Source organism: Misgurnus anguillicaudatus, chromosome 21, assembly GCF_027580225.2.
Source record: "Misgurnus anguillicaudatus chromosome 21, ASM2758022v2, whole genome shotgun sequence".
Classification (NCBI taxonomy): Eukaryota; Metazoa; Chordata; class Actinopteri; order Cypriniformes; family Cobitidae; genus Misgurnus; species Misgurnus anguillicaudatus.
In genome coordinates this window covers 64,435,817-64,458,056 of record NC_073357.2, presented here as the reverse complement: position 1 = coordinate 64,458,056, position 22,240 = coordinate 64,435,817, and the positions used below count along the sequence as shown (strand labels likewise).

The window sequence follows — 22,240 nt, the reverse complement described above, 5'->3', positions numbered from 1 at the left end:
ATCGTGGAAAGCGCCTCGAAATTCTGGGTACACGGGTCGCGATTCTCCCACACCGCTGTTCCCCAACGCGCCGCCTTTCCCGTCAGCAGAGACAACACAAATCCAACTTTGCTTTCTTCTGAAACGTAGGTCTGGGGCTGAAGAAAGAAATGAAGAGAGCATTGAGATAGAAATGATCTACAACCTTCTGGATCACCTGCGTATTTATCTGGCGTGGATAGTCTTGGTTCCTGACGGGAAGCGCTCGCGGGTGGTGTGGTAGGAACAGACGGTGCGGGTGGCACAGTGGGTAGCGTCAGTTGTTGGATCGCCTGGGTGAGCTCAGACACTTTGTCTATCATGTTCTTCATTCCCCGGCTCAGTTCCTCGATACGACTATCCTGAGTGGTGAAGCGATGAATGGCAGCGGTGATGAATTCTTCGTACCGAGCCGGGGATCCTTTACCTGCTGCTTCCATGATGGCCAGATGATTCTGTTATGACTGAAGGAGAATAACAGGAAGCAAATGCAAGGTAAGATGAACAAAGGTTTATTCAAACAGATGACACAGATGATAATGCTGATATGGTTGGACAGACAAAGGCTGCGGTGACAATTCCTGGTGAACGTGGATGAAGTTTGGTTGACGGATGAAACCGGATACACAAACGGGCAGAACTCCACGCTAAGACGAGACCACAGGAACACATGAACACGAGAACACTGGTGAGATATGTAGCGTAATCATCTGGCAGTGAGAAGAGAGACTGGGTGAGTATATATGCCATATGGGTAACTACCACCAGCTGGAGCAAAGCAATCACGCACACCTGCACTCACTCAGATAATTAGCGATCAGACACGCACACACACACAGTTCAGTCATACAGACAAACACAACACAGAAAGTCACGATGGACTTATCCTACCGTGACAATTTGCAAATATAAATGTAAGAACCGCTAATGTTAATCTGTGTTGTTAGTAGTAGTTATTAGGTCAAGCTCACATATTGTGATGTCTGAATTGATGAGATGTTTATAGTAACGTTAAGGCTTCTTGTCGTGTTTTGTTTTCTTGTAACTACGCTAATAAAACCTTTGGTTAAGAAGCTAAATGTTTCGCAGTTATACATGTTGTTCCAAGGTAGTTATGAGGCCGTTATATGAAGCATTTGACATGCTCTGTAGCTGATGTTGATAATATATAAGCAGAAGTTTCGTCAAAGTTTTTTAGTAAACTGTAAAATCAATCTGCGACAGTAAAATCCTGACGTACTTTCTGTGTTATGATTATTAGTGATACTGGTGCGTTTATATTGTAGCATAAATAGTAATGTATATTTGAAATGTATAAATTGATCACTGTCATGTACACTTGTTAGACCGAGAGGAACTTGAACCTTACTCCTGGGCTCTGTAGAAGATTATACAGTCCTGTTTTTTCTTGGATCTACTGTGGATCGCTGGGACTTAAGTCAAAATGAGACCGAGGATGTGTTTTATTTGGAGCTGGTGAGTAACGTTTCAGTTTTGAAAGTCCACATCCCATTAAATAAAATTACTAATATTGTTTTTGTGTGCGTTTCCCCCTAAAGCTCAAGAGAAGTCTCCTACCACGTCATTTTCAAAAGGTTTTAATTTTATCCTAATATATAAAGACTGCGTTTGCATATTAGTTGCCATATTATTGGAAATTATTGACAAATACTACAACAACCAACCAGCTAAGACCCTGTACGACTGATAAACAGAACAAAATAGCAACAAAAGCGCTTAGCTGAAGAAACGTTGGCAAGCGCTCACAATTGGTGTCTAGCTAGCGTTTTTAACAGCATTTACATGCTTCTTCACAATTGTGACTTCATGAGCAATGTCACTCTAGAATTTTTATGACACAATCCTAGACTTCATCTTCTCATCAAATTTCCTGTTCAGTCAAATGCTCAAATGAAGCTTCCTGCTCCCTAAATTGCACATAACATGATATCACACGCACCTGAGATAAGACATACATTTACTAGTTCTTAGCATGAAGTAGGGGATAGGAATAACTCAGACAGTGTAAATATGCTTTCCATTGGGGTGAATGAAGTCTGTCACTACAATGCACAAACATACAGGGTGCTCCGGTCCAGCGTGACTATGGCAAGCCGTTTTAACTTTTATTCATTGTGTTCTTGATATCAACAATTCAATTTTCACTAGTTAAAATTTTCATTATTGACATCAGATATTACGTTTCTACTAGTATCAATGGCAATTCTTGATATCAACAATTACATTCCCACTAGTAACAATGTTAATTCTTGATATCAGCAATTTAATTCTTGATATCAACAATTACATTTCCACTAGTAACAATGTTCATTCTTGATATCAGCAATTTAATTCTTGATATCAACAATTCAATTCTTGATATCAACAATTAAGTTATTGATATCTGTAATTGTATTTTCACTAGTGAAATGGGTCCGTGTACTTTTGCGTCCATTCGTTTTTCTTTTTTTAACCATTATGAGAAAAATAAAATATAAACGGTTGTTGTATTTTAAGCTAAAAAAGTTACATTCAAATATTTGAATTAGAACTGTATTCAGAACATTATACGAAAAAAAATAATATTGACTTATTCTCCGATTTTTGTTTATGACTTTTTTGCACATTTACTTTACATTTTAAAAATACAAAAATCTATATCGAATAAAGCGAATTTTAATAGTTTTCTGAGGCCAAATTAGTGACCCGGAAATATTTTTTCCCGCACTATTGAATGCGAAGCACCATGTCTCTGGAACCGTACAGAGAAGTTATTTTGGACATGATTTTAAAACATCGCACACACAAGGACATTGCTGAGCATTTGTCTCAAATTGGTGTTGGGCGAGGTTGTTCGGCGAGGACTGTTAGAAGATTTTGTGCCAGTCATGGTGTGAGACGGGAGGTTTCCGACACTCAGCTGGAGATAGCTGTATCGACAGCAGTACAAGAAGTAAGTAATACAATGCAATATCATTCATAATATGTATGCAATGTATGGCGTACTGTAACTTAGAGTTACAAACCTCCAACTCTCATACGTCGGTTCCCAAACTGTATCGACAGACACAGGGGAATCATTCGGGGAAGGTCACTTGGCTTTTGCAGTGCATTAGGATAAATATGCCATTATCTCATCGTATCGTCACTTTATTCCAATTACTAAATTGGCACTTGTATATTGGTTCAGGCGTGTGCTTGGACATTAGAATGTCCTTGTAGTTTTACTTACGAAAATTAACCATGGTTTTACTACAGTTAAAACCAAAACCATGGTTACTGTAGTAAAACCATGGTAAGCACAAAATAACCATGGTTTTTAAAACCCATAGTTGTTAGACCATGGTTTTGCTGATGGTAATCACTAAATAAACATGGTTTCTTACTACACTTTTACTGCACCACAATAAAACCATGGTTAATTTTCTTACGGGTATGCATTTTATTTTAAATAATTAGATTTTTATTATTTTCCGTTTAGAGGCGCGTTAGTGTCGCGCTGAAATTTGTTATTTTAAATGTAGACACAGGGCAAGCCACAGACGCCTCTGGGAATAAACTCTTCACACAATTAGTGGGTCTGGTAGTAAAAGCAGACGGCGAAAGCTTTGTAAAGAAAGCGGCGCGTCTTGCATTTTAGATGGTAACGCTAACACACCTGCCGCAATAACTGTTTTCATTTTTTTTTTCAATAAGTCACCTTTGGGAAAAAGTGGGGGGTTCATGGTGCACCTGCAAAGTATAGGCTGTGTACGTGAGTACTATGCCATTACCGAGCTATCCCTAACACAAATTGCACATTACATTAAATAATTATCCAGAATTTAGACAAGAATTATTTAAACTGTAGCAGTAACTGCTCTTATGATAGCCTTTAAATGGCATTTTAATGTTTGACAGCGATGATTTGGCTGCAATAATTCCACTTTGAATGTCATGAAAAAAATAAATTGCAAAAAATGTAATGTAATTTTATGTAAATAATAATCTGTGGATTTGACACAGAAGATGGTTTAGCAACATATACTGTCGGACTTCGAACACCTGGGCATGGCCAGTTTAAATCGATCCGATCCGCAGGTGGCTGACTCTGAACACACTGTAAAAACTATTACTATGATCTACTCAATATTTTTTGTGAAGCATTTTCACACTTATAAAAAGAGTACATTTGAAAGCTGTGAAATTGAGTAGACTTCAAAATTACATTAATTTCCTATCACAAATTAAATTGAGTAGATGGAATCAAAAATATTAAAACAAATCAATAAAAATCCTAGTGAAGTCTACTAAAAAACTGAGTTGATATAATAAAAAATGTTACTTAGATGTAGCTGAAAATTTTGTGAATATTATTTAACTAAAAAAAAATTAGTTTTATTTACTTCATGTAATGAATTTATTTCATGCTAAACCATCAAATATCAATAATAAAAAGCGTTATTTTACGTTATTTTATTAAAAATGGCAAACATTGTACATGTTACAAAAACTCAGCTGAATAAACTCTGAGAGGTCTCTCAAATTCACAGCATGCAGAATCACCAGGTGGACCACCAGCACTTGTATGCAACAATAACTTTATTTAAACGGCTGTCCACTGTGACTCTGGATACTGCCACAGAGCGCCACTTAGTTTAACATTAAATAACATATTTGTCTAAAATCTTTAATGATTAACATAGGCTGCAAATGCATATTTTACATCTGGAAGTAAAATTTGTCTGACTAAACTCAGTGTGATCGTCTGGTGTGGTGTCAGAAACAGTGAGTTGTCCTACACGAAACACTGCGCTTCTCGACCGGTGTGCGACACCCTTAACACAAAAAAGGAAAATAAGACATAGGCATATGGAGTCGAGAGATAATTAATATAAATGTATATAAGCATGTGAGCTCTGTAAAGCTCTGTTGTGTTATTCCGCTTTCATATGAAAGGTCAAATAAGTCCGGGTGGAGGGAAACTGAGGTCCGGATTCCGGATCCCCTGACTATCACCCACTACAGATTTACACGTGTTTGTCTAGACTCTACAACCACATTATGCAGTAATAAAACGATCAGAAATTATTATTTTGCACACATTTCAAGTAGCACAGCTGTATTAACACTTTGGTGACCTGAATAAATACGTAAAATAACAATATTCATGATTAGCAGTAGCCTATGTGCAAAGAAAGCTGTTATTGAACCCAGTTTACAGTATGACTCAGAATGTATAAATACACCTTAAGTTGTTTACGCAAGGACACATCAAATATTTCATTAAAAAGTGTAAATATTAATAAACTTAACAGGAAACTTACCAGGATTTTAGGGGAATTTGGGGGTTGTTTGTCTTCCTGCAAGAGGCGCAGTTTCTTCTGCTGCTGATTAAAAAACCGTTGGCTTTGTGATTTCTAAATCTGATTTTATGTATTTTTTTGCCTAAATTTACTAAAATAATACAATGTAATAAATGTTTCACCAAAAATATTGACATAATCATAGTTAAAGTTATGCATGAAACTTACAAAATTTTTGTTGATGTTAAATACCTATGTTAACTTGAAATGAGCAATTATTACAGTTTTAAAAACTAAAATATTTAAGTGTGACATTCTGAAATATATTGATTCAAATTTACAAAAAATATTAAGGATATCGAAATAATCTGTTAGTTAAATACTTTGTAAATCTGCGGCGTGCTGCTTTTTGCATGTCAAAACCCCCATCACATTCCATTCATTCTGATTTGTGAATTCATGTGATGCCGGTCCCAATGTCAAATATTCGCGTTTTATTATTATTTTTCCCCTTTTACGTTAAACCGCGTATAACTCCCGAAACTGTACACCTACAAAACTGAAACTACCATTGTTTTGTCCAGCTTGATTTGTGATTTTTTTTTCACAATAGACTACAGTTTTTCACCGTCAAGTCACGATAAGACGTTTAATGCGGAACATGGCAATACACAGTTTTTACAATTAACGACCGTTTTCAGCGAACACGCAGTCAGAAATAATGTCAATTTACTTGTTTTAGAAAGAGCCTGATTTGTGAAACCTTTACAAACAAATTGGCTTGCAATTGACGATATTTTGAAACTGAATTGTTATTTTGTTGTATGCGGTAAATCAACACCACATTATGCTTTAAATATTATTTCGGATCTGTGAAACATTTCACAGATCAAATACACTTCAGTACTATTTGTGAAAACTTTAATCTGCACAATAATGATGATATTTGACTTTAGATGAACACGAAAGGCCCGTGTTTTATAAAAAATATCATAATCATGGCCTGATTTAAACAAAATTGATTTAAATTATTCTCTCCATCCCTCTAGACAGGACCAACCTACGGTCGTAAATTGATGACCGGTTATTTGACAGCAAAGGGAATTCGAGCGGCAGAAAGTAGGGTTGGACGAGCCCTCCGGACAATACATCGACCATATCATGAAATGCGATGCAGTGTAAGTTAGTTTGTTATTATGACCATTATTAATAATACTTATTGCCCCAGGGTATTTAAATAGCATTACACTCTAAAAACAAACGGTGCTATAGTACCAAAAGTAGTTCTTTGCTCGTAATCATAGAAGAACCGTAGAAGTGCCATATAGCACCGGTGAAGCTTCAAAATTATAATTTTGACCCATACAATTCATTTTTAGCTTTTATATACAGCCTATGCCCTATGCCAGGGCTTTTCAAATCTTGCCCTATAGGGCCAAGCACTGCAGAGTTTAGCTCCAACCCTGATCAAACACAGCTGAGCAAGCTAATCAGGGTCTTCATGATCACTAGACAGTCTTAGGTGGTTATTTTTGATTAGGGTTCGAGATAAACTCTGTAGCGCTCGGCCCTTTAGAGTAAGATTTGAAAAGCCCTGCCCTAGGCTATATGCTTTGCTTCGAAGATGGGTTTTGTCATCCAAGGTCACAAAAAATAAAAACAATGTAACTCATTAACAGTTTTTTTACCTTTCTCGTAGGGTGCACGGAACCTGAATCCCATACCTTACTGTGCCATTTACACAGGCCACAAACTCCATTTAGATCAAAATGAAAAATTGGGCATGTTTGGAGTTACACATGTCGTAGCAATTGATGGCTATAGCAGCAAGATAATGGCATATTCCTGTATGCCAGTAAAGAATAACATCATTATCTATGATGAAGTGTATAGGTTTGTATTCCAAAACACTTACTGTTTTTTTTTGTGTGTGTATAAACCAATTTCTATTTAAATCATATAATTTAAGGCCTGCAGTAATCAACAATGGAATGTGGGACCAGATAAGGGTGGACCATGGAAAAGAGTTTTTCTTGACTCTATTTATGCAAGAAATTCTTGCTGACCACAGAATGAATACAGAAACACCACCATATCGTCAGACCAAATCAACAAAGGTATTGCCTTGTGGGTAAAATACTGTTGTTCTGAAAACTCACAACTTAAAACGTATACAAACTTTTTTTTGTAAAAATCACTTGTATTTAAGGGTTGTTTCCCAATTTTAGTTTTTTTGATGATAAAGACGAATATAATTTTAGTAATGTGATGATTTTACTATATAAAACAGTTTGTTAAATTCTTTCATCAGAATCGCACAATTGAGAGAATTTGGCCTGAAATAAACAACAGGGTTAATTACCCTTTGAAGGAGGCTCTTGTTCAGCTTGTCGACCAAGAACTGATTGATATGGACTGCAACCTAACAAGATACTGCGTGTCTAACTTTGTCTGTCAGCTGTGTCATCTGGGCATTAGCAGGGTAGTAGAGGCCTGGAACAACCACAGGATTCCTGGTATGCTAAATAATATTTAAAACTCTTGAAAAGCACTTGACATTCAATCATTTATTACAAGTTAACATGTCCCATTTACTACAGGAAAAGGAATCCCAAACCAGATTGCACAGGGTGGTTGTGCAAAAAAAATCTCAGCAGCACTACTGCCTCATGGAACTGAAGCAGCTGATCTGTACATGAACACACTGGGAACATCTTTGACAAGGGTTTCAGCCTTTGGAACAGACCCTTTTACAAGTGAACATGAGAAGGCTACAGTAGAACAACTGTTTTCAGAAAAGTGCCCAGACATCACTTACTTGCTCAATAATACGGTCAACAAAAACGTTTTGCCTTTTAAAGAGGCTTTGATGTGTTTAGTAAATTTAACTCAAAGATACTCTTAAAGAGCATGCCTTCTAATTGTTCAATGCTGCTTTCCATCAAGTGTTTTTTCTAAAAAAAATATATATATATATATATTACACAAGAATGTAAGCATCAACATGATGCTAATAAATAAAATTAAAGTATTTCTTTTTAGTTCTTGTTTTAAGTAGTTGTGCAGCAAAACTTTACATATCAACTGTGAAATAAACTTCTGAACTAAACTTGAATCGCTAAAATTTTTTCCTGGGTAATGTAGGCCTACTCTACCCTAATGATGTCACCTAGAGCTAACAAAGCTTCAGAAAGACCTGCTGCAAGAAAGATGTGGTTGCTAAGAGCTTCCTCTCTGCATTTTAAGCACTGTGATGAAGTAGCCATCCACTGATCAACACAAGGTTTGCATCCGATCAGGCTTCTACAGCAGGTGGCAAATACTGGTTGATCAATGGGTCCTAAAAAACAAAAATGTTACAAAAAAAATCAGTTATTGTGCAGAGATAGGGTGTTTAAAAAGGCTAGCTTTATTATCCATCTACCTGGAAAAAGATACATAAAGGGGCAGTTTCCTGGTCAGGGTTTAGATTAATCCAGGACTAGGCCTTAGTTATGTTAGGATTTTTCAGTTTACAAACATGTCTAAACAAAAAACTAATGAATTGCATCTTGGGACAAAACAATGGCATTGATATATGTTAAGACAAGTACAATTACAAGATGTTTTTAAATTTAGGCAGCTCAAACATGCATTTTCTGGATAAGCCCTGTCTGGAAAACCACCCCATAAACACAAATAATGATTCTCATGCTAGAGCCCCCAAATTATTGCTCATTGTTATAAACTCATACAATTTGTATTCATTTTTAGAAAGCAAATTAATTTTTTTTTTTTAAATGCAAGCGGTTTCTGTCCCTCAACATAAAGTGAATACACCCAAACCCTATACCATTCGTTTTAAAAGATATGTTTAACCTCTTACCTTTGCAGACTATGCAAGTGAAAGCTGCTTTTATTTTCTCCGTTTGGACTTCAGTCAAGGTTTTGGCAGGTGTTTGACTGGACAGCTCAGAAAGCTCTTTGATAGTTGAAATAACTTGCTGAAGGCCCTGTGACGCCAGCACCACTTCTTCTATCTTATCAAAGACATCTTGTAGACTTGATGTTTCATCATCTTTCCGACTTGAGCTAAATGTGGTTTAAAATAAATTAGAATTGACTTTTGCATTTGAAAAAAATATTTGTGTACTCACAAATACTAATTCTGTACCTTATTTTCCTCTTGCTGCCTTGAAATTCTGTGAAGTCGTGCTCTGCAATGGCAAATACCTTGCGGGCATTTTGCTTCCAGTAGATGGATCCTGAGTATGTGGAGGTGACATGCCATAAAAATTGTCACATCACTTTTGATGTTTAAAACAGAGTAAAAATGCAAACAAATTGATGAATATGCACCTTTAGTCCCTTCAGAGTCAAGTATCTCATTGCCCTGGGCATCGGTGAGAATTACAGGATCATAACTGCCAAGAGCATCTTGAACTTTCCCAATAATGCCATGTACTGTAGCCTCATATTCCATGAAACGAACTACCACCATCCTGCTTGGCCTCAGTTTGCCGTTTACCAACTCAGCTATGTAAATGGATCTGGGAGACATATGCACATGACAAATTCAGAATTTAATTTCTCTTACACACACACACACACAAAGTATGAGTAGTGAGTAAATCACGCGTTTTTGTTAAAAAATTATGCTACATGGAGCCAACCTGTGTGGTTTTTGAAATTTTGGTGATACAAATAGTAATGTCTAAAAAATTAAACCAGACCTTTTTGACTGAAAATTATCAAAATAAATTAAATAGCTATTTTTAAAGCTTTATTGAGAATCTTTCTAACATAACATGCATAAATAAAATAACTATAAGTTACCTCTGAAATGATCGAGTCATGGCGGCTTTCGGAGGTCCTGCAACAGCCGTTGCAGGTGAGCCAGCAGCTGCAGAGGGTGGAGTATTATTGCGTGTAAAGGAGAAACGCTGGGAGACTGATGGGGTTGAGAGTAGTGTTCCTGGGGTGAGAATCCCTTTCTCCACTTCATCCCCATGGACCTCATAATGCCCACGTGCAGTGAGGTCTAGGGCACTGAAGTAACCCGACTGTGCCGGGAAAATTGCTACATTCGAATCATTTGTCAAATACAGAGTCTGCGATGAAACCTTAAAAACAATAGCAAGGTCAAGATTAATAACCACAACTCCATGCGACAACACCTTTATGTCTTTATGACTGATTTATGGCCGAATTGTTTTTATTTTATAATTGATTACACTTTGCCAGTATCGACACTGTTTGATAACATTTATCCAGCATTGATTAGCAAATTTTCAAACTTTTAAGCTAATGTGAAACAATAGGTAACGTTAGTAATAAAGGTGAACGTAAAACGTTTCCGTGCATTTCGAAGATCATGTGTTTTTTTTCTCTGTAAACTAATAATGCGTGTACTCACCTGAAAAATTCGACCTATCTTCTCCGCACTCATGTCATCGTCCTTCAACGTAACCCTTTTGCTTCCTTTAAAAAGAACGTACTGCTCCATCTCAAGCATCTTCTGCTGAACTAATCCTGCACGTGTAAGCGGTTCACCTTTAACGTAATCAACGTGGCGACGAAAAGGTCATCAAATAAATGTTCCGGGTCAACGCAAATAAAATGCAAGAATCAAAAATAGCATTTTTGAAAAACTGAAAAAAATAGTTGTATACCAATAATTTGATTTTCATTTCTAAAATAATTTTAAATAAGAAAATTGACTTTGTTTTTGGTTAATCTATCCACTACCTTGAAAACAAATATAAAGAAAAGCACAATTTTTGTTTTTTATATAGTTGTTTAAAAAAGAAAAACGAATGGACGCAAAAGTACACGGACCGAAATGTCACCATAGGTTGCCATTCAAATTCAATTCAAATATCAAATTCAAATATCAACAATCGAGTTCTTGATATCAAGAATTCAATTGTTACTAGTTAAAATGTTAAGTCATGATATCAATAATTCGATTGTCACTAGTGACGATTTTAATTTCTGATATCATGAATGGGATTGTTACTAGTAAGAAAGCCATTTTAGATATCTGAAATGATATTGATATCAGAAATACAATTTCAGATAACAGAAATTAACATTGTTACTAGTGACAATCGAATTATTCATATCAAGAATTAACATTTTAACTAGTAACAATTGAATTCTTGATATCAAGTACTCGATTGTTGATAGCAATAATTTAATTCTTGATATCAAGAAATGAATTATTGATATCAACAATTAACATTGTTACTAGTGGAAATGTAATTCTTAATATCAAGAATTGAATTTGAATGGCAGCCTATGGCAAGCCGTTTTGACATTTTTTCATTTACATTTACTAGTATCTATTTTTTAGGTACTAGTTCTTATTTTTTAGTTACTAGTATCTATTCGATTAGATACTAGTTCTTAACCATTAGATACTAGTACCTAAAAATAGATACTAGTGCTTATTTTTTAGATACTAGTGCTTATTCATTAGATACTAGTACTTATTCAATAGATACTAGTATCTAGTCGATTAGATACTAGTTCTTAATCATTAGATACTAGTAACTAAAAATTAGATACTAGTGCTTATTTATTAGATACTAATACTTATTAATTAGATACAAGTACTTATTCATTAGATACTAGTACTTTTTAAATAGATACTAGTGCTTATTCATTAGATACTAGTACTTATTGGAATAGTGACTAGTAATTATTCCATTGTTACTAGTAACAAATTTCAAAAATTTCCCATTGATTTCTATGAAGATCGGTCATTCAGATATCAACTATTCAATTCTGACTAGTATGTATTGCAATTGTCACTAGTACCTAAACATTAGATACTAGTGCTTCTTTATTAGATACTAGTACTTATTAATTAGATACTAGTACTTATTTAATAAATACTTGTATCTATTCATTAAATACTAGTTCTTTTTCATAAGATACTAGTACTTGTTTATTAGATACTAGTGCCTAGTAAACAAATATTAGTACTTATTCGTAAGATACTAGTACCTTTTAAATAGATACTAGTTCTTATTTATTAGATACTAGTATTTATTAATTAGTTACTAGTACTTATTTAATAAATACTATTACTTATTCATTAGACACTAGTACTTTTTTAATTGAAACTAGTAAGATAATTTATTTTACTAGTAAGATTTTTAATTTTACTATACAGTGGCCATTTTGACTAGTCATTCCATATGACAGGTACAAAAACAATTGTGACTAGTAAGATTAAAAATGTTACTAGTACCTATTGTAAAAGACACAAGTGTCTAATATATAAGTACTAGTACTTAATGAATAACTACTAGTGTCTATAAATAGGTACTAGTATCTAATGATTAAGCACCAGTGTTAAATAATACTTACTAGTAGCTAATGATTACTAGTTACTACTAATATTTAAAAAGATACTTGTCACTGTTGGAATAGATACTATCAGAAATGATTGGTTGATATCAAAAACAGAATAACTACTAGTACTTATTTATTTGGAGATATCTTCAATCTCAAAAGGAACTAGTAAGAAGCTGTTTGGAGATATCTTGATTCAAAGAGATCATTACATAAACATGAGTACCCCTCAACCATCCAATCAGAGTTTACATGATAATACAATGTATTATACTATTTAAAGTGATATTGATGGTTTAGTAACTGGCTTTGTAAATGTGAGCATATCTGGTTAATCGGTTAGCATAAAGACACAAATAAAGACTTTGTTTAATATTTATTGCGTTGGGTGAACAATATTATGTAAGAAAAATGTCTTCATCATGGTAGAGAGTTGAATTAATCTCATGTTATGACATGTTATGATTGATTATTGGCAGTTCAGAAGAACAGGTAGGTAAACCTACTGTAGGGTCTGTTATGTTCACACGTCAGTTTACATTCACAGCTCTAAAACAGTATGTATGAATATTGTAAGGCAGCAGGTTAAACAATAACAATGTAAAGCAATATAATCTGCATTTGACCCTCAGGTGGGGCTGTTTACATTCATTCAACCCCTTTTATCTCTTTATCAAAAATTATTTCACCCTAAACCTTCCGCCTTCAGGCTCACATAATTGGGTATCTGCAAAAAAAACAACAACATGATCTTATGCAGGGCTTGAAAATAACACCCGCCAACCCGCCAAATGCGGGTAGATTTTGTGGTGGGTAAGACAGCCAATCCCACTAGCCACTTTGGCTGGTTGAATATACTTTTTTTATTGTAATTTTTTTTAAGTTATGCGAAATTATAAACAATGCAAACTGATACTGGGAAACTAAAAATTCCATGAGCACTCCCTGCACCCAGCACAATGTACTGAGACCGTCTGTTGAGAGGCGCGTGCGATCAGCGGAGCGTTGCGAACCAAAGCGCCACCTTTTTACCAGAGAGAGCGCGAGAGCTGATGGATTTGCGAATGCACGGGACGCAGTCTGAGCGCACACACGTACACTTCAGGAAAGATAAAACAATTGCATGGAAGTGATTGAAGAGATTTAAAGTGCGTGCACACTCTCTGGGCAAGAATGCACACATCATAGTTTTGTCCGAAATCAAAGGAAACCCACCAGTGGAGAGGTTTATTAATGTTATAAAATATTAAATAATATAAAATATTCTCTATGTGAATGTTATTGTTATGGTAGGCAGATGGGATTGACACAGATGTAAAAGCAACAGGTAGTTTATTAAACATACAACACGTATCCAACACAGTGATGGTAAATGGTGATATGAACTGGGTTAGATGAACAGAACAAGCAACTGCAAACACAAACACTTCTTGAAAGTCACAGTATAACAAAATACACTTTCCTAAAGTAAACAATGGGCGATAGAGGATAATGATGATGATGATTATGATGATGAAAAGAGTTCAGAAGAAGCCGATAAAGTTCAAGATTTTTTTCAGTGGCAGATTGTTTTTCATGGAGCTAAATAGATGATATGATCTGTATTAATACCAGGTATATACCAGCTAATATATGTAATTTTAGCATGCCAAAGTCAATTTTAATAATATAAAATATATTTTTCCAACAACAAAATTGTGGCCAGTGAACATGATGAGTGGCTAGTAACTTTGGAAAACCAAAGTGCCCTGTTAACATGCAAAACATTTTGTCAATACAAATGAATTTAATGATTTAGGTTAAGACAGTAGAGTTTACATGTACCTTCATTGCAATCTAATTCAAATGTTTTTTACATTATATATAATACGATCTAAATGATGTCAGCTCAATCCCACAACCAGTGTTGCCAGATTCGCGTATCGAACCAGCCTAATGAACATTAAAAACTATCCAAAAAGCTTCCCAATCACTAATTATGGCCCAAATTTCAATAACTAATAAATTAAATCCTTTCATCTTTAACCCACAGAAAAAAAACTTGCTGAAACAGTTTAAAAGTACCCAAAATCTGAAGTCTACAAAAAGGCAGAGGACTTACTTGGCAATGCAGCGCACAGCATCTCTCGCTAAGTTCACGCTTTATCTCCTGATAAATGTACAAAGTCAAAGGTGAAAGTTGTTCTTACGAAGTTTTCATATAAAGGCAATGAAAAGACACTTTTTTAAAAGGCAAAAATTTTATAATTTAATTTCTTTATGTAATCTTATGTAAGACAGGAACCCTGCAGAATGTACAGCACGTGACTCCATGACCTTAATAATGCGTGTTGTCATTGCCTTGCATGTTTCTGTGATGAGAATCATGTGATACGTAAATAAGAGATAAATATAAGAACTTCAGCACAATTCTTCTGCGCATAATATGCACAAGGTATTTTTGCATCAGGTTGAGAAAATATTTCAGAGTTAAGTATGTGTGCTCAATGTACACAGACTGCAGGAAACAATGTGACTATAAATTGTAAAACATAACCTACCAAACTGGTTAGTGAATTGACATTGTAACAGATGGACATGATTTTCATGATTTTATTCATTGCAACCCCGTTGCAGACGCCACTCATCCCCATTTTAGAAAACTTATTGGATCTAGACAAATCACAAGAATGACCTATTTTGGATCCAAAACAGCGGATTTTGCTGAAATGTAACATGTTTGCATCCCTAGTCTATTACTTAAAGCAGCTGAGAGATGCTAGACAGTGCTCTTTAATGTATGCACTATGCACACACTTGGCTTGTTATTAACTAAAATGTCCACTCACAAGTTAATTGCCAATTTGTGGATATTATTTCATTGGTCTTCATTTCAAAGAAGCAAGAATCCAAACAGTCAAAAAATCCACAATTTACCAATACATAGCTGCATATTTCTCACTTGCTTAGTGGCATAGCTTATCCTTGTTTATACCACGGGTCTGTTGAATGCTGCATTCTGATTGGCTGAGAAATGTTCTATGGGTGTTGATTATTTTTCTGTAAACCGCACACCTAATTTTTCAAATGTCTTAAAAATAGGCACCAGAGCAATGTTTGTGGTAACCGCGGTATAAGCGGAATAATTGACTCCGGTCCTGTCGTGCCGCATTACCACCTTGGTGTGCATTATTTTCTTATAATTCAATGGCCCGTCGTCAATTATTCCTTACGTAGCAGTCAACAAACTGTGAAAGGTTCCTACCTATATTCTGTGAATTGTTACCCAAAAGTGACCCTTACTGGACACTTCTACATTACAATGTTTAAAGCTTACATAATGTTGCTTCATTATTATTCAACATATTTCTGTTACGAAACATGAGAGGAAGCAAATGCAAGTTAAGAGTTTTATTGTAAACAGAGTAATATGATCAATGCGAACAGCTGAGCGGGTGACACAGGCAGTTGAGGTGGCCAGCGTGAAGACAGTGAACTCCAGTCTGTGATAATCCAAATCCAAAATCCAAAACACGATCACGAACACGAACACGAACACGAGAGCAGGAACACGAGAGCAGGAACACGAGAGCAGGAACACGGCAGACAGGAACACACACACAGCACGAGACCTCACTGACATCTAGAACATCCAGAACGATCTGACAAAGAACACGAGAACTGAGTGAGTATAAATAGGTGAGTAAATGAGCTGCAGCTGGAGCGAGTGATGATCATCAGGTGCGCTGGAGGTAAGTGCCAAACACACCCACACACACACACACACCACTACACAACACAGCCATGTGAATCAGAAGGAAACAATGTATTCATAAACCGTGACAATTTTTGCATACTTAAATCACTAGTATCTATAAAGTTCAGGATATCTTTGATCAAAAAAGTTGATAGTAACTAAAGAATAAGTACTAGTTTTATATTTTTCTTAACTAGTAAAGTATAATTTAATCATAGTCACCATTGGAATAAGTACTTGTATGTAACAGTACTAGTATCTAATGAAAAAGAACTAGTATCTAATGAATAGACACTAGTATCTATTGAATAAGTACTAGTATCTAATGAATAAGCACTAGTATCTAAAAATAAGCACTAGTATCTATTTTTTAGGTACTAGTATCTAATGATTAAGAACTAGTATCTAATCGAATAGATACTAGTAACTAAAAAATAAGAACTAGTACCTAAAAAATAGATACTAGTAAATGTAAATGAAAAAATGATAAAAAATACTTGCCATAGGCAGCCTATGGTGATATTTCACTTGTGAAAATACAATTACAGATATCAATAACTTAATTGTTGATATCAAGAATTGAATTGTTGATATCAAGAATTGAATTGTTGATATCAAGAACTCAATGAATAAAAGTTAAAATGGCTTGCCATAAGTGTGCTGTGATTCGATAGCAGCTTAGCAGAGGCGTTTGAGCCAAAGCTGGTGACTGACGTATTCCTGTGGGCGGAGTTTAGTCAACTAACTGTTTTAATGACGTCATTAAAGCAGGAAATAGAGGGCTGTAGTCCAAACCGGCCGTTCGTTGTAGGCTTTTAAAGAGGAGTTCTATTGAAGAAAATATATCGCCTGGCAGTGAACTTTGAGCTTTATCATTTTACAGGTATTATTTATGCTATTATAGCAACATTACAGACTAACTAGGGTTTAAAATTGTATCAGGAAGAACGTGACCTTTAACATTATAAACAGCAGTAATGAGTAGAAGAAAAGAGAAACACTGCTGCATACATACCAACAAAAATAACATATCACTGTTATTCATTGTTTTTATTCTGTAATAACACTTTATATCTTAATTGTGATTTTATTTTAATACAACTGTGGCGCTCATAAGCTGTGAAATGCGACTTTGCTGGACTGTGCATTTAATGATGGTAGATAAATATATTTTGTACGTTCTACCATTTTTAATAATAATAATAGTAACTTCTCAAAAATGTATTATACAGCTTGTGCTCGTCTTGAAAAGGTGATACATTTTGGCTTAAACATGTTTTTAAATTCCATTTTCCAAACGGTGATAACTGCTAAAGATAAAACGGATTCATTCTTTCTTTTTTCTTTTAGATCAGCATTGAAGCATTGTTTACAGTAAGCATAGGCACCAACAGAAAGACAAATCCAACACTAGTAAGTATTAACTGGCAAATATAAAACCAAACTTATCAATTTTAAGGCATAGTGCATAAAGAAATAAAAATTATCTAGTTTTTTTCTCTCCCTCGTGCCATCTCTGATGTATCTGACTTTCTTTTGTTAGGGAAGCACATTTTATTTTAGAAAAAATTACTCAAGTGTGGGTCTATATAATGTTATAAAAAATGTTTATCATTATCCCATCTCTATATTAAAGGAAAACACCACAGTTTGTCAATATTTTACTATGTTCTTACCTCAACTTAGACTTATTAATGCATCCCTATATTTTTCAATAGCCGCTTTTGCACTGTGCGAGCCAGGGCTTCAAACGAGCCTCACGGAGCCAATAGCCTCAGACCTCGAGCCGTGTAGCCAAAATCACGACGCGTTTGCATTGTCAAGCCATTAGTGCCGCAGCTCTTCAGAAAACCCCGCCCTTAATACGCCTACCTGGATGTAACGTCACACAACTCCGCCTGTTTTACCATGAGGAAGTCACTTCAATCTGACAGGAGACGGGAGTGAGATCGCATCATCATACAACAAACACAAAGAACATAACTGAGGCGGCTGTTTGCACGGTGAAAGCCAAGATGAGAAGATGGAGATGTTTGCTCCATCCGCGGTGTTACTCTTGAAGTTAATGTTGGCTGCACACGAGCGATCTCATGATGAGACAATATCAGATCAATAAGCAATAGTAAACTTTATGAAGTAGGATAATTACAAATAAAGCGTTCATCTACCTAATGTGCCATTATACTATATACACAATATTTTAAAGAATATAACAAGTCCTAGTTTTACATTTATGTAAAATAATCTTATTTTAAAATACAGGTATGCACGTGTGTCTAAATATGTAATGTTAAGTTTGTAATTATAGTTCTATGGCGATGTAAACATACTCACACATTATAAGAGGTGTGATATCTTTATCACCGCCAGCATTTTTTTAAAAAGTTGCCAGCCAGCGCCAGCGTTTTTCATGATTTTCACCAAAGTTTAATGCCTTCCAGAAAATTTTCTTCTTCAGATATATAAACATACAATATATCAAATGAAAGAACAGACCCTCTGCTTTAAAAAAAAAAATGTTTCATCCTACCTTCAGTAGTTCTTTTGTAATCAGCTTTTGAATATGGGTAGGTTTCTGCAAAAACACCACATTTTGAGCAAAAAGCTGAGATAATTCCATTTTTGTGACGGACTTTCATAGAGATCCCATTCAGAGCGATCTTTAAAACAAACACGGACATGCAGCAGCTTGCCATAGGGCAATACTTCCGGGTTTAAAAAGTTGCGGAAGTGCGCCACCTAGTGGATAATAGCGGTATTGCGGAAAGACGGAAATACTCGTCATTGGCGGGGAAGCGTTTTCTCTTGATTGACGAGATATCTCGTCAATGGCGGGGAAAGAGTTAATCATGAAAACGTTAATAGTTGAGCATCACATGAAACACAAGGTAACTGTCTAATAGCTATTTCAATAATGTGTCAATCAATAAATACTTTTGTCTATAACGAACTGCCTCGAATAGCTGATTAGGACTAAAAATCACTTTACTTGCATCTCAAAAATCAAAACATTTGAGAAATCATTAGGAAATGTACTCGTTAAGAATCAACTCTGAATATACACAAGTATTTAAAAAGCTATGTTACAGTGGTTAAGTTAATGATGATTATATTTACCATTTTGTTGCATCTTACCATTTCTGTGTTTCAGATGTGATCCTTATTAAGCAGTCATTTTCAATAAACTGACAAGCAGCCGTAGTAATAATAACGCGGTACTTTATTTACATATGAAGTTTATATCAGTGCACAAACAGTGTATTTAAAGACATCTTCTCCGGATGGATTTCAACATCCATGGCTCCTGCCGTCTCATCATCATCATCTTCGTTTCATATCCTGCTCTTGCATCTGTTGCTGTGTCATCTCTCATATACAAAATAAAAACTCCTGGATGACAAACTGAAAGCTTTACGTTGGCATTTTTCTGTAAAACGGACACAAATGAAAGCAGCACATGTGACGTTTTGTATAAAGGGTTTGTAAATACACATACAGTATACCCACATATAAAGTTTGCTACATTCATATAAGAGTTAAATTAATCTCCAAATACCAGAAAGCATGGCTATGACTAATATAATAAAACCATGGTTACTTTTTCTAAGGGCTGACTAAAAAATTCAACAGAGATGACAATATAACACAATAAACACCCATGTAAGACACTTATGCAATGGTTATTTGTATTGTATTTTAAGTGTTTTGTTTGCAAACGTTATGTAGCATGTTAACTCACCGACTGTAGATACCATCGTGACTCGAGTGATCGCTTAATACATGGATGATGAAATGATGATCCAACACACATATTTAATTTCTCAGCACTGTTGCACTTTAAACACTTTGTTCTGTGCCCGAAACTTTATAAACTTCTTCCGAACCGGTAGCGGTGTGCGCCGGATCCTTAGTGTGGCGAGTTCGGCGTTGTAACGCGTCTTTGTTTTTTACATATGCAGACCATTTTCTTCAGTCCGAAGTACAAACATAGCAGGCATCTTCCGTTAAACAGTAAATTACTGGTGATCCCGGTTATTTTTAAAGTTTTAAATCTGCAGACAGATGGATGCGCATCTTGCCAGAGACTCAGATAAACTCCACCTTTGACCTTAACAACTCCCCTAGCCCTGAGAAGCCCGCTCTGGCCCAAGGAATTCGGCGGGCCAGAAAAGCCGGGCCTTAAGCCCCAACAAAGCACCAGTGAAGCACGATCATGCCCCGGAAGTGACAATGCAAACGCCACAGGCCTCGGCAGGCACTGGCACACCCGCTTGAAGCCCGATAGTGCAAACATGGCTAATGTGGGCATCACTAGTTCACACTGCCAGAATGTTTCAGTGTCAATTTGGTTAAAAATGTTAATAAAAAATAATCTTGTTTAAAGGAAAGGTACAATACTTTTCAGTGAATCATATTGTGTTCTTTTTTATCCCCTAGATGCACCAATGATCAAGGTGATTTTTGGCGGCTTGGAGAATTTTTCTTTATCTGTCACATCTGGTACAGAATCTCTGACATTTTGGTATTTGTAATGTTTATTTTATTATATTTGTATACTTATGCTAGATATTAATATACTTGTATAGGTACTGTATGTTTCTGAACTAAAAGATAGCTCCAGGTAAAAATGTAAAACTGATATAATAATGATATTGAAAATACAAGCTAAAATGGCACAATTTGTTGCTTTCTCCACCTGTTTCACAAATAAAAACATTTTATATGCACAGATTCACTTGCCGGAACTGTACAGATTTTTTTGGTTTAATTTCAGGCCAATCTGTATTGTAGACACAACGTTTGTTATATGTTAAATATAAATGGCATTTTCTTTTCGTCTTATCTCCGTATAGACCATGGTTCCTCCCATCTTACCCTGGAGAGCCGGTGCCCTGCAGAGTTAGCTCCAACCTTAAAGGAAAACACCACAGTTTTTCAATATTTTTTATGTTATCACCTCAACTTAGACAAATTAATACAAACCCTTTTTTTCAATGCGTGCACTTCTAATTTTTGTACAGCGCATTGTAAATGTGTTAGCATGATTTACCTAAGCCCAATTCATTCCTTAGGAACAAAACAAAAGTTTTATTTTGTGCCACCATACTTACTCGTGTAACTACTCATGTAACAGTCTTTAAATAGGAAAAAACATGGAAGTGTTTGGTGGCTTTTAAATGAATCCCTGTTTGGATCCTAAGGAATGAATGGGGCTAGGCTAAATGCCAACACATTCACGATGCGCTGTACAAAGATTAGAAGTGCATGCATTGAAAAAAGATAAGTATGTATTAATTCATCTAAGTTGAGATAAGAACATAGTAAAATATTGAAAAACTGTGTGTCTTCTTGAATCAAACATACCTGAGGTAGGTGGGTTTGATCAGGGTTGATGCTAAACTCTGCAGGGCAGCGGTTCTCCAGGGTAGGATGTGAGGAACCCTGTTATAGACGGTTTCAGCAACAGTAACATACATAAACGCTTTTGTGGCCCAAACTTAACTTCCGGGAAATTTCCATGTAGAACCAATACAGGAAAAAAATGAAATTCTGTCATAATTTACTCACTCTCATTTTGTTACAAACCTGTATAAATTTCTTTGTTCTGATGAACACAAAGGAAGATATTTTGAGGAATGATTTTAACAAAACCGTTCATAAGCCCCATGTCACGACACAAATAACGGAGAGAACCCAAACGCAGAAAAAAGTAAAAATAAACTGAAGGTTTATTTAAACCAAACAACACAAAAACACACGAGGGGGTAAAACAAGTAATAACTGACGAAGTAGATAACAAAACAAAGAAACCACAATGAATACTGAAACACAAGACTCTGAGAATTAGATTCAGGCAACC

The 22,240-nt window shown here is 35.4% G+C and overlaps 1 protein-coding gene and 2 long non-coding RNA genes across 3 annotated transcripts in view; 1 reads left to right on the top strand and 2 right to left on the bottom strand.

The window, feature by feature from the left end:
* Positions 1-22,240, bottom strand: part of LOC141353140 (uncharacterized) — a 238,177-nt gene that overhangs the window by 146,357 nt on the left and 69,580 nt on the right. The window lies entirely within an intron of this gene.
* On the top strand, positions 1,400-21,391 carry LOC141353139 (uncharacterized). The gene is made up of 3 exons (XR_012360149.1): positions 1,400-1,613; positions 17,731-17,793; positions 20,818-21,391. It is a non-coding gene; the product is annotated as an uncharacterized lncRNA (long non-coding RNA).
* On the bottom strand, positions 7,856-11,105 carry LOC141353137 (uncharacterized). The gene is made up of 5 exons (XM_073859623.1): positions 10,119-11,105; positions 9,642-9,832; positions 9,457-9,547; positions 9,169-9,374; positions 7,856-8,643 (listed from the first exon to the last, which is right to left on the bottom strand). The coding sequence occupies exons 1-5, from the start codon at positions 10,136-10,138 to the stop codon at positions 8,450-8,452; spliced, it is 702 nt and encodes a 233-aa protein (XP_073715724.1). The 5' UTR covers positions 10,139-11,105; the 3' UTR covers positions 7,856-8,449.